The sequence below is a fragment of the Rhinoraja longicauda genome, chromosome 10 (assembly GCF_053455715.1).
Source record: "Rhinoraja longicauda isolate Sanriku21f chromosome 10, sRhiLon1.1, whole genome shotgun sequence".
Lineage (NCBI taxonomy): Eukaryota > Metazoa > Chordata > Chondrichthyes > Rajiformes > Arhynchobatidae > Rhinoraja > Rhinoraja longicauda.
The window spans coordinates 14546029-14558439 of record NC_135962.1 but is presented as its reverse complement, the minus strand read 5'-3'; the positions used below and the strand labels follow the sequence as shown (position 1 = coordinate 14558439).

The 12411-nt window shown below is 43.6% G+C and overlaps 1 protein-coding gene across 4 annotated transcripts in view; it reads left to right on the top strand.

Moving 5' to 3' along the window:
* Positions 1-12411, top strand: part of LOC144597219 (regulator of G-protein signaling 6) — a 354481-nt gene that overhangs the window by 222686 nt on the left and 119384 nt on the right. For all 4 annotated transcript variants that reach the window (XM_078406237.1, XM_078406238.1, XM_078406235.1 and 1 more), the window contains exon 3: positions 10097-10196. In XM_078406237.1, the coding sequence (XP_078262363.1) occupies positions 10097-10196 (100 nt within the window). The remainder of the gene's footprint in view (positions 1-10096; positions 10197-12411) is intronic.

Below are 12411 nucleotides of genomic sequence, written 5' to 3'. Positions count from 1 at the left end.
CCCAAAGTCAGAAGACCTGCAGGTCGGTCGGTTAATTGGCCTCTGTAAATTGTCTCTTGTGTGTAGATGCGTGTTTGAATCTGTGGGGCGTTGATGAGAATATGGGTAGAATAAAAAAGGGGATTCATGTAGAAAAAACTCAGCGGGTCAGGCAACTTCTCTGGAGAACATGGATAGGTAACGTTTTGGGTCAGGATCTGACATGATTGTAGTTAATTTAAATGTAGGATTCGTTTTTAGTTTAACTGGGTTGTTGCTGGTCAGAGTGGACATGGAGGGGCCAAAGGGCATATTTCCGTGCTGTATCTCCCTGTGTCACTAATTCAATGTGAGTTAAGGGTGGAGAAAGAAGCAGAAGGTTAACAATGAATAAAACAGGGTCAGATTAGGATCAAATAAATACAGGCAGAGGGAAGGGAAGAAAAGTGAGAGAAAAAACAATAAATATTACCATTAAAATGTATTAAAATGTATGTTTTAAAATGGGACCCCACAGTTTCTGAAAAGGTTAACTGTCTTTCAAGGAAGATAAATTGCATCATTAAAAATATCTGTGCTTGAATATGTGGCACTGAATATTCTCCAGCGAGTTTAATTGGCAATTAATGGACAAATACTACAATTTCATGAAAGTCGCAAAGGTTAAGAGGAAGACATAGGGACTGGAAATAAACTTGAAAAAGATGCATTTTTGGAGCCATGGGAGATGCCACTAATTGGATAGCCAGTGATACTGCGATGAAATGACTGTTGTTTCAGCCCATGCAATCCGATGAGTGTGTGACTACTGGTATGTGGGAAATGGAAAGATTGGCTGAGATGGAGCACTGCTTAATGAGTCGAATGGAGTCAGACCTGGCTGGGAGTTTTGCAGGACAGATTGGTCATTGAAGTTGATGATTTTGTTCCCCATTGACCAGGATGGGGTTCAGTGTTCAGCACCATATATTGACATCCATCGTGGATTTACCGCAAGGCAGGACAGGCCACAAGCAGCCTCCATCTTCCAGGTATCCTCTATTACCATGGTGAGATTTGAACCTACGTGATCCGGAACATTGGATGCTGGTCCAATAACCTAACCATCATGCTACCCCACCCTCTAATCTCTTCACTTGAAGTTAAGCCAAATAAAATGGAAAAGATGACAAGATGGCAGCAGAATTATTTTGTAAATTTAATTGTGAAGTATTCCTGTGCCATGGTATGGTTTGAGGTAGGTCAGGGCTGAGTATATCACACGTTGTTCTAATTCCCTCACCTTCACATCCCATGTTTGTTGGAGAAGAGAAGAGTCAACTGAATGAATTCCACTTCGAAACCCCCCACGAAATAAAATGTTTCCAAGGCAAGTCACCAATTATGTGGGGTTCGAGCATATTGTGATTACGGAAAAGCAACAGCACAGTGATCAGAGTTGTGAGTTAAAGTACAGCAAGTGGCAATCCAATATTAAAGAGAAGTGGAAATGAGAGAAGGTTCCTGGAAATAGATAGCGTTGCCGATGAAATTCTGTGGATTAAAATTTCAATTGTGTCACACATGTCTTTTATGGGCTGCAGCTCCCCATTTGTGTGGCGTGTTAGTTTGAGATTGCTACATTAAAACACGTCTCATGCAGCTTGTAAGATTAAAATGACCTTTTCCGCATGGAAAGTAAACAGTGGAGACATTAATCAACCTGTCAAATGCTCAGTTGATGACTGTCCTCTCATATTCGGCTGTAGATATATAACTTCGACTCAATTTGAGCCACACACAGCAAGTCAGGCTTGGAATGACCCAGTCTCTATTTCATTCCTCCTCTTGAGTTGACTTGATTCATGATAAGTAGTAAGCAGAAACACTTAAGACTTCAGAGATACAGCGTGGAAACAGGCGCTTTGGCCCAGCAAGCCCATGCCAACCAGGAATCAACCCATACACACGAGGAACAACTTTCAATTTACAGAACCCAAGTAACCTACTAACCTGTACAGGTGGGAGGAAACCAGAACACCTGGAGAAAACCCACGAGGTCACATGTAGAATGTACAAACTCCATACAGACAGCACCCATAGTCAGGATTGAATCTGGGACTCTGGCGCTGTAAGGTAGCAACTCTACCGATGTGCCACCATGCCACCCTGTTCAGAGAATCTATGGCAGGATCATTTGGCTGTAGAAACCAACAGAGGGGCAGAATGCAAGGCTATGGCCAGGAGTGGCTCACCCCATGAGTTGTCTGGGAACCACATTGCCCAAGCATGTCCAAGGCCCCATGGATCCATGAAGCAAGCAGTTCCTTTCATCTGTCACATGCCCATGGCAGATCCCCAGCCACCAGGGTGATGAAGGCCAGCACCATTCCTTCACTTTACATCCTTCAACACCTCTCATTGGTGAGTATCCCCACTTCTCACTTTGTGATGAAATGAAGGTCATTAATGAAGTGGAAAAGTACCAGCCCCCTATCCAAAATTTAAAGGTTTATGAAGTTTCCATACATTTTCTAATTAATTTGTCCAGTCTGCAACAAGCTGCCAAATGGTGCCTCGATTCTCTTGGTTTGCTGCTGCATCCTTCAGCCCAGCCTGATCCTACTTCCCCACACCTGGTGCGCTCCAACATCCTGTCAGCTCCCTTCTTCTTCTCCTGCTCGGCCCACACCCACTTCACTTCACCTAGTCTATTCCTCATCGTCCTTTGCCCTGCCGCCTGACCCGCTGTCCCACCTTGCTTTGCCCACCTAGTCCGCCCCGCCTGCACCTCGACCGCTTTACCGGCACTTCACACGGCCGCCTTCAGCTTCACCCTGCTGTGACTGCTCCCTCCTCACATTTCACGGTTCACTTCTTCGTACACCCAGGCTCCCCCCATCCTCCCGACCCTCTGCTCTCCCTGCAGCCAAACACTGAGGCACATCTCTCTCTTTGTCCACACCTCCTCCTGATTCACCTTACACCTTTAGAAGGATGAGAGGGGATCTTATCGAAACATTTAAGATTATTAAGGGGTTGGACATCTTAGAGGCAGGAAACATGTTCCCAATGTTGGGGGAGTCCAGAACAAGGGGCCACAGTTTATGAATAAGGGGTAGGCCATTTAGAACTGAGATGAAGAAAAACCTTTTCAGTCAGAGAGTTGTGAATCTGTGGAATTCTCTGCCTCAGAAGGCAGTGGAAGCCAATTCTCTGAATGCATTCAAGAGAGGGTTAGATAGAGCTCTTAAGGATAGCGGAGTCAGGGGGTATGGGGAGAAGGCAGGAACGGGGTACTGATTGAGAACGATCAGCCATGATCACATTGAATGGCGGTGCTGGCTCGAAGGGCCGAATGGCCTCCTCCTGCACCTATTGTCTATTGTCTGCTGTTCCATCACCTTTTCAAGTCTGCTTGAGCTCCATCCATTCTCCCTTTCAGGTCCACACGACGTTGAATTCCACCCTGCTTTTCCCCTTTCCCTTTGGCCAAACCGTCACCCTTTCCGGTTTGCGTCAACTCCATCTCGCTGTCTCCCCTATCAGGTTCACCTGAGTTTAAGCTTCATCATTCCAGGTCGTTTTAAGCACCATCCTGCTGTTTGCACCTTGGCTTAAGGTCCACCCAGTCTTCATGCTTGCAGTTCTGCCAAACAGTCACTTTTACAGGACCATTTCAGTGTCATTGTGCGTAGAATCCAGTAAAACTCACAGTCATAATTCACTTTGACCGCTCTATGGCATCTCCCAAATCCACCACCTCTGCCACCAAGGACAACAGGGGCAGCAAGCCCTCAGGAACACCACCACCTGTACGTTGCCCTTTACACTTGTGCAGCTATGGCCAAGAAAGCACAAAAGACATCTCGACTTCCGCTGACTATCAATTAAATCTTTGTGATGAAGTGCCTTGAAAACTAGATCAGATTCACTGTGCCTCACCATTTTAATTTATGATTTCCAAAATGAAAAGTATCAGGTGCTATGCAGTTAAAGCTTGGGAATTCCTGTTGACGTAACATTGAAGCCTGTCCAAGCAGCTTTTCAATAGCTTTACAATAACTTTGCAGAAAAATGTTATCGTAAAAATACTTGAGTGATTACAGTTTCATAAAAAGAATTGTCGGCTTGTTTGTGTATTGGAAGTAACTACGCTGAGTGTTGTGCAAAAGGTTATTTTATCCCCATTTTTGGTTGCAGGGACCCCACAAAAAAACCCGAGCAACTCAGCTCCAGAAGCATTGACAGGCTTTGCTCTATATCTGCCATGATAAGTGCACGCGTCAGTGATTCCTCCTATCAATTTAAACTGGGTTTAAGCGGCGGCACATTTATAAGCACACATATAGGGATATATAGGGCAGCACAGATGCACAATGGTAGAGTTGCTGCCTTACAGTGCCAGAGACCTGGGTTTGATCCTGACCATGAATGCTGTCTCCGGAGTTTGTACATTCTGCTTGTGACCACGTCGGTTTACTCCAGGTGCTCTAGTTTCCTCCCACATTCCAAATAAGTACAGGCTTGTAGGTTAATTGGCTTCATAAAATTGTAAAATGCATTGCTAGCGTGCAGGATAGTGCTAGTGTACTGGGTGATCGCTGGTTGGTACAGACTCAGTGGGCCGAAGGAGCTGTTTCCACGCTGTATCTCTAAAGTAACGTAAAACATTTGCTTTTGCTCATGTGCTCCGACAACATATTCAAGGTGAAACTGAGCAAAGGCTTGGTGAGAAGACAGATACAGGTTGCTAAATGTTTTATTATACATTCAACAAACATACAGGCCACCAGTTGTGCATTGACTCACTTGGGTCATTCACTCTCCAATACATGGAATGGGTGGGTCTTCTTATGAGAGAAGGTTGGTCAGGCCAGGTCTGCTTCCACTGGTGAGAGGGGACGATTAAAATGTGGTGTGTTGACAGGTTGGATATGGAGAGGATATTTCCCCATGTGGGAGAACCTAGAACAAGGGATGTGTAGGAAAGAAATGCAGATGCTGATTTAAACCGAAGATAGACACAAAATGCTGGAGTAACTCAGTGGGACAGGCAATATCTCTGGATAGAAGGAATGGGTGACGTTTTGGGTCGAGACCCTTCTTCAGACTGAGCCCAAGGGCTCACTGTTTAAAGATAAGCAGCCGTCTGTATAAGACAAGGGTGAAGGGAAACATTATCCCTCAGAGGGTGGAGAGTGTTTGAAACTTTCTCCCTCAGAGGAAGCTGTAGACAGAGTTTTTGAACATTTTTTAAAGGAGAGGCAGATCACTACCTGATGAGCATAGGACTGAACATTTACTGTGGTTCATTGGGATGCAGAGCTGAGGTTACCGTTTGAGAAACTGTGACCTTCTTATGTGGCGGAACAGACCTGAGTGACTGAATGGCCCACTCCTGCCATAATTTATAGGTTTAAATGTCTAAAGCATGAAATAATGAACGACCTCTGAATCCCCATAACAGCAGGTCATCTGACTTGATTTAACAAGCTCATTTCTAACTCCGTGCTCCCAAAGTGGCCTCCTTTTCATCAGCGAACCCAAGCATAGACTAGCTGAAAACTTGCGCTCGGTCCGCCAAGGCCTGCTGAATCTCCCAGTTGCTAATCACTTTAACTCCCCTCCTCATTCCCATACCGACTTTCCTGACCTGGGGCTCCTCCATTGGCAGGGTGAGGCCACACGGAAGCTGGAGCAACAGCACCTCTGTGGACCGACTCACTTGGGGCAATCAAAAGAGTGAGGGAGACTTGACTGAAATGTAGGGTCTTCAGAGGTTGGATGTGGAGAGGATATTTCCCCCTGTGGCAAAACCAAGGGATCACTGTTTAAAGATAAGGGGGTGCCCGTATAAGACAGGGTTGAAGGGAAACATCATCTCTCAGAGGATTGTGAGTGTTCAAAACGTTCTGCCTAAAATAGCATTGCAAAGACAGTCTTTGAATATTTCTCAGACAGGTGTAGATGAGGATAGGGGTAAAAATAAATTGTGATTCAATGGGATGCTGAGCAAAGGTTACAGACAGAGAAAATGTTCAGCCCTGAGGGATTGAATGGCCTGCTCCTGCCTAATTTATAGGTTTAAATGTTTTAAAACACCAAATAATGAAGAAGCTCTGAATCCCATAGCAGCAGGTCAAGTGATTTAACAAGCTCATTTTGAACTCATCACTACTCCTATATTCCATTCCCCTTGTTGCCTGGCTGTGTGGAAGCATTCACTCTCAGATTAACTGACTGACTGTCGGTATCTACAGTTTTAAATCTCTTTGCCAGCAGGGTGTCAGGAAGTAAAGATTTGATACATTGAATATCCTAACTAAAGGCTCTGCAGCACATTATGCTTATGTTTATCAAATACAAGATGACAAATTCCTCGTACACACTCTCTGAATAAACATGAAACCTGCTTCTTGAGCATCTTAATTACTGGGTGCCTTGGTCTATTCCTTCAAACTTGCATGAAAACGCCATATTTTAAGGCAAAGCATTTATTATAAATCCTTTCTGCAAAAAGTTGCCAAGAGCATAGTGGAGCAGCTGGAGGCGTTGCTGCCTCACAGCGCCTGAGACCTGGGCTCAATCCTGACCAAGGGTGCTGCCTGTGTAGAGTTTGCTTGTGATCAGGATGGTTTCCTCTGGGTGCTCCAGTTTCCACCCATATCCCAAAGACATGTGCGTTTGTAAGTTAGTTGGCCTTTGCAAAATTGTATTCCACGTGTAGGGAGTGGATAAGAAAGTGGGATAACAAAGAACAAGTGCATGGGCGGGTGATCAATGGTTGGGCTGAAGGGCCTATTTTCCATGCTGCATCTCTAAGCTAAACGAAATATCCCCAAATGTAACTGCATTGATTGAAAATACTGATTTTTTTAAACTAGAGACAGAGCTGATCCAATGATGAAAGGCTTCTGTTTTTACAGCACTTGTTCACAACATCAGGTCATCCCAAAGAGCTTTACAATCAGTGAAATACATTTAGATTTTCGTCATGGTTGTAACATGGGAAACCTTCTTCCCTACAGCCATTCGGCTATTAAACACTACAACCTCAAATAAGCTCTGAACTACAGACTATTATTGTTATTATTGCAGTTATTGTTGTTTTTCTTTACGAATGGGTATGAATGGGTACAAATCATACATATATATATATATATATAAACATATATATATATATATATAAACATATATATATATAAGACAATAACTGCAGATGCTGGTACAAATCGAAGGTATTTATTCACAAAATGCTGGAGTAACTCAGCAGGTCAGGCAGCATCTCAGGAGAGAAGGAATGGGTGACATTTTGGGTCGAGACCCTTCTTCAGTCTGAAGAAGGGTCGACCCGAAACGTCACCCATTCCTTCTATATATTTGTGTATTCCTAAACTATATATTTGTGTATTTATGAGAATGTGTGTATATACACACACTGAACTTTGTTTTCTCTCTCGTTTATTATATTGTTTACAGTGTACTATGTTTACATAGTCCGTTGTGCTGCTGAAAGTAAGAATTTCATTGTTTTGTCTGGGACCTACTGTATGACAATAAAACACTCTTGACTCTTCGGATGACGATCGGATCATTTGTTTTTGTGACATTGGTAAAGACTTGGATATTGACTAGAATACTGGAAAACAGCTCAATCAATTTCAGAATAGTGCCTTGCTACCTTTCACATACTCAGTTTAATGCCTCATTCAAAAAAGCACTGCTGTACTCCCTCTGCACCAGACAACAGCTTTGGCTCTTGCAATTGAAGCAGAAGCGGGATTCAAACCTATAACCTGCTAACTCTGAGGTGAAGATGTTATCCATTAAGCCGTGGCGTGGTGGGGAATAAAAGCCTCAGAACAGCCGAGTACTTGATAACCTGAGATTACAAATTGAGCAGAGCATGTTTCTTATCATCTCGTCCATTTGACTGTGATTCATACGTATGCTAAACCCATTCGTATATATTAGGCCCATATCCCTCTACTGAAGTCTGAAGAAGGGTCTCAACCCGAAACGTCACCCATTCCTTCTCTCCAGAGATGCTGCCTGACCTGCTGAGTTACTCCAGCATTTTGTGTTCCTCTACTCCTTTCCTGTCCAAAATGCCTTTAATGCATTGCAATAGTATGAGCTTCCTCTACCTCCTCGTTAGCTCATTCCAAATATTCACCACCCACTGTGTGAAAATCCTACTCCTCAAATCTCCCTTAGATTTCTTTCCTCTCACCTTAAACTTGTGCCCTTGAGTTTGGGACTTCTCTGCCCTAGGAGAAAGACTCTGATTTTTCTATCATACCTCTGCCCTTCTTAATTTCATGAACCTCTTTAAGGTCGGCTCTCAGTCTCGTATTTTCCAGCAGGAATAAACCTGGCCTTTACAATCTTTCCTTATAGTTACAGCCCTCCATTCCAGGAAACATCCTGGTGAATCTCTTCTGCATTTTCTCTATTGCTACCACATCCTATCTGTAGTGTGGCAACTAAATCTGTTCACAATACAGAGAGTATGGCCTTCACAAAGCCCTGTACAAATGCAACATTATGTCCCATCTCATATACTCAATGCCTCAGCCTGTGAAGGCAAGCAGACCAAATGCCTTTGTCACCACCCCATGCAATTATGTCAACACTTTCAGAGAGTTTATGGACTATCATCTAAGTCTCTCTCTGTACATCAATGCTCCTGAGATCCCAGTCATTCACTCTATATGTCCTTACAGAATGTCCAAAAAGAATATGTCCCAATAGAATTTGACCTCCCAAAATGTGTTATCTCACAATTGTCTAGATTACATTCCGTCTGCCTCTACTCTTGCCTAACTGATTCCATCTACTCCTGTCCAACTCTCTAGCTGATCTATGTTCTGCTGTGTCTTTAAACAGCCGCCCTTGTTATCGAGAGATACAATTGTGGCCGTGTTAGGACTTAGGATAACTCCTTGAGGAATCCCTACAATGATGCTCTGGGGTTGAAATAATTGTATACTCATCACATCCAATTTCCTCTGTGCTCATTGTGACTCTTCTGGGGAGAGTTTTAGCTCCAGTACTTCAACCACTCACTAAGTTATCATTCAGTTAAATTCTGCTTTGATGCCAAGATCAGTCAGTTTAAATGAATCCTCGACCTTAATGATGCCTGGAGTCAACTGATTCAGGTGGGACAAAGTGAGAATAACTGATCGTATGACAAGATGGCACTGTAGATTCCTTACACCATTTGCTGTTGCAAGTATCCTGGCCAGTTGCCTCATGGCCTGGTACCTCAATTCCAATACACATGACCACAAGAGGCTGCAGCGAGTGATGGACTCACCTGGACCACCTCAGACACAACCCATCCACCATCAAAGTATCTACTTGAGGTGCTGCCTCAAGGGGTGCCAGCTATCCCAACGTGCCCAAAATTCCCAGCATCCCAACATGCCCTCAAGCCCACCCCTCGCACGGCCATGGACTTGTTTTCTAACTGTATAATTTTTCACTAATATTTGGTTTTTTTTAATAGTTTTTTCCTTTACTTTTTCCCTGTCTTGGTGCAGTGGCAGAGTAGCTGCCTTACATGATTATCCATGTTTAGTTCCATTTGTTTGAATGCGTGTTCAGAGTGCATGGGCAAATACATCTCAGTCATATTTACTCACCTTTGATCCATAGTCCTGATAATCCTGCCGAACTAAAATTATTTTGCTGGTATCAGCCTTGGGAATTGCTCTGCTCAGACATCAGGTCTTTTGTCCTCCAGGCTTGATGAGGACTCTGAGTTTAGTTTAGTGTAGTTTAGAGATACAGCACTGAAACAGGCCTTTCGGCCCACCGAGTCCGTGCCGACCGGCGATCCCTGCACACTAACGCAATCCTACACACACCAGGGACAATTTACAGTTTACAGAAGCCAATTAGCCTACAAACCTGTACGTCTTTGGAGTGTGGGAGGAAACTGGAGATCCCAGAAAAAACTCACACATGTCACGGGGAGAAGGTACAAGCTTCATTCGGACAGCACCTGTAGGCAGGATCGAACCTGGGCCTCTGGCGCTGTAAGGCAGCAACTCTATCACTGCGCCATCATGCCACCCCCACTTAACATAAAGCAAATTAATAAGAAGTCTTTTTCTTTCTCTGACAGATAGAAAACATCATTATACAGATGCAGGATGAAAAAGCAGGTGGAGTGCCAATTCGAACAGTGAAGAGCTTTCTGTCGAAGATTCCCAGCGTCATCACAGGCAAGTCTACTTTTCATTCCTTGGCTAGCATTTCCATAAACAATATGCAACTAATCCCACACTGCAAACATATGAGTTGATGTAAAATATAGCAACAGGCAAATTATAATCACAAAAAAAAATTGCTGATACTTGCAATATGACGGAATAGCAGAAAATATTGGAAACTTTCAGCAGGAAAGGCAGCACTTGTGGAAAGCGAAATACCATTACTGTTTCAGGTTGAAGACTCTTCCTCAGAACCAGGAAGGAGAGGAGGCAAACCTTTCTGTTTGTTTTGTTGTCACTTTCTCCCAGGTAACAAGATCTATTCTACATTTTCCTTGAATTACATCTCTTTAGATGTCTCATTTTCACACCTTACCCTTCTTTATCTCTTTGTCTCCCTCTCCCCTGACTCAGACTGAAGAAGGGTCTCAACCCGAAACTTCACCCATTCCTTCTATCCAGAGATGCTGCCTGTCCTGCTGAGTTACTCCAGCATTTTGTGTCTATCTTAGGAGAGGAAGCAATTTAGTGATAAGCTGAAGAGAGACTAGAAGAAGATTGAGCAAGGAAATATCGCTGGTATTCGGGCTCAGTTGAAGCCTTCTCTGCAACTCAAAAATTACTTGTTTTTTTTCTCAATTCCTGGAACATAAACTCTGCTTTTTTCTCCACAAATGCTACTTGACCTGATGAGCATTTCTTCCATTTTGTGTTTTTATTAACATGTGAATCCTGATTATACATTCTTGCAAAGCAGTGAATGTGTCTTAAACTCTATTTATGTTCAAACTAAATTTTGTAGAGACACTAGTCCATGCACCTCATAGATACTGTGATGCTATTTTATTTTATTTATGCAAGCATTTTACAGCCTTTGCCTCATCAATGTTCTAACAAGATTAGCAGTCCTCACTGCATAACTAAAATCTTTCCACCTATTGGACTGTCATTTATCATTAACTCATGTTAGATTAAAGCTGCTTGGGTTTCTGACATTCATTGTTGTTGCCAGGAGTTCACTGCTAATATCCCAGTCAACATTTACTAATGAAAAAGGAGCTCCACAATTCTATTTTTGCATACAAAGTGATTGGCACTTTCACCAAAGTAACATCAATAACAGCATTTCACTTTATGAGATATTGATGAGAGAGGTGCAAGCGTTATGCAAATTTGAACACTTGATAAGATGTAAGATATAAATCACACAATGAAACAGAAGGTAAGACTATACAAACATCAGTGTTTTTATTTCACTCATATTTGGCTTGGGCAGCTTACAACCCAACGGTGTGAATATTGCTTTCTCTAACTTCAAGTACTGTAACCCTTGCTTTCCCTCTCTCTATCTCTCCCCCATCCTAATCCTCTGACTAGCTTCACTGTCCTCCTGATTAAATGTTACCATTTGTATGCTTCATTGCCACCTTCCCCTCAGCTAACAAAGAACCATTCTACATTTTCCTTGACCAACATCCCCTTTGATCTGCCGTTTTCACACCTTATCCTTCCATACCTCTATATCTCCCTCTCCCCTGACTCTCAGTCTGAAGAAGGGTCTCGACCCAAAACATCACCCATTCCTTCTCTCCAGAGATACTGCCTGTCCCGCTGAGTTACTCCAACATTTTGTGTCTATCATCAGTGCTTTCAAGCTGATTATAAGTATAACTGACGTCTATTACAAACCACTGACTCCCACAACTATCTCTACTACACTTCTTCCCACTTTGCTTCCTGCAAAGACTCTATCCTCTACTTCCAATCACTCCATCTACACCGCATCTGCGCCCAAGGTAAGGTGTTCAATACCAGGACATCCGAGATGTCCTCATTCTTTAGGAAACTGGAGTTCCCTTCTTCCATCATGGATGATGCCCTCACCCGGGTCTCCTCGGTATCCCACAGCTCCGCCCTTGCTGCCCCTCCCCCTCCCCTAGTCGCATCAGGGACAGAGTGCCCCTAGTCCTTACCTTTCACCCCATCAGCCGTCGCATACAACACATAATCCTCCAACAATTTTGCCACCTCCAACGGGATCCCACCTCTGGTCACATCTTCCCATCTCCACCCCTTTCCGCCTTCCACAGAGACCATTCCCTCCGTAACTTCCTGGTTAACTCATCCCTTCCCACCCAAACCACCCCCTCCCCAGGTACCTTCTCCAGCAACTGCAAGAGATGCCACACCTGTCCCTATAGTTCCTCCCTTGACTCCAACAGCCCTT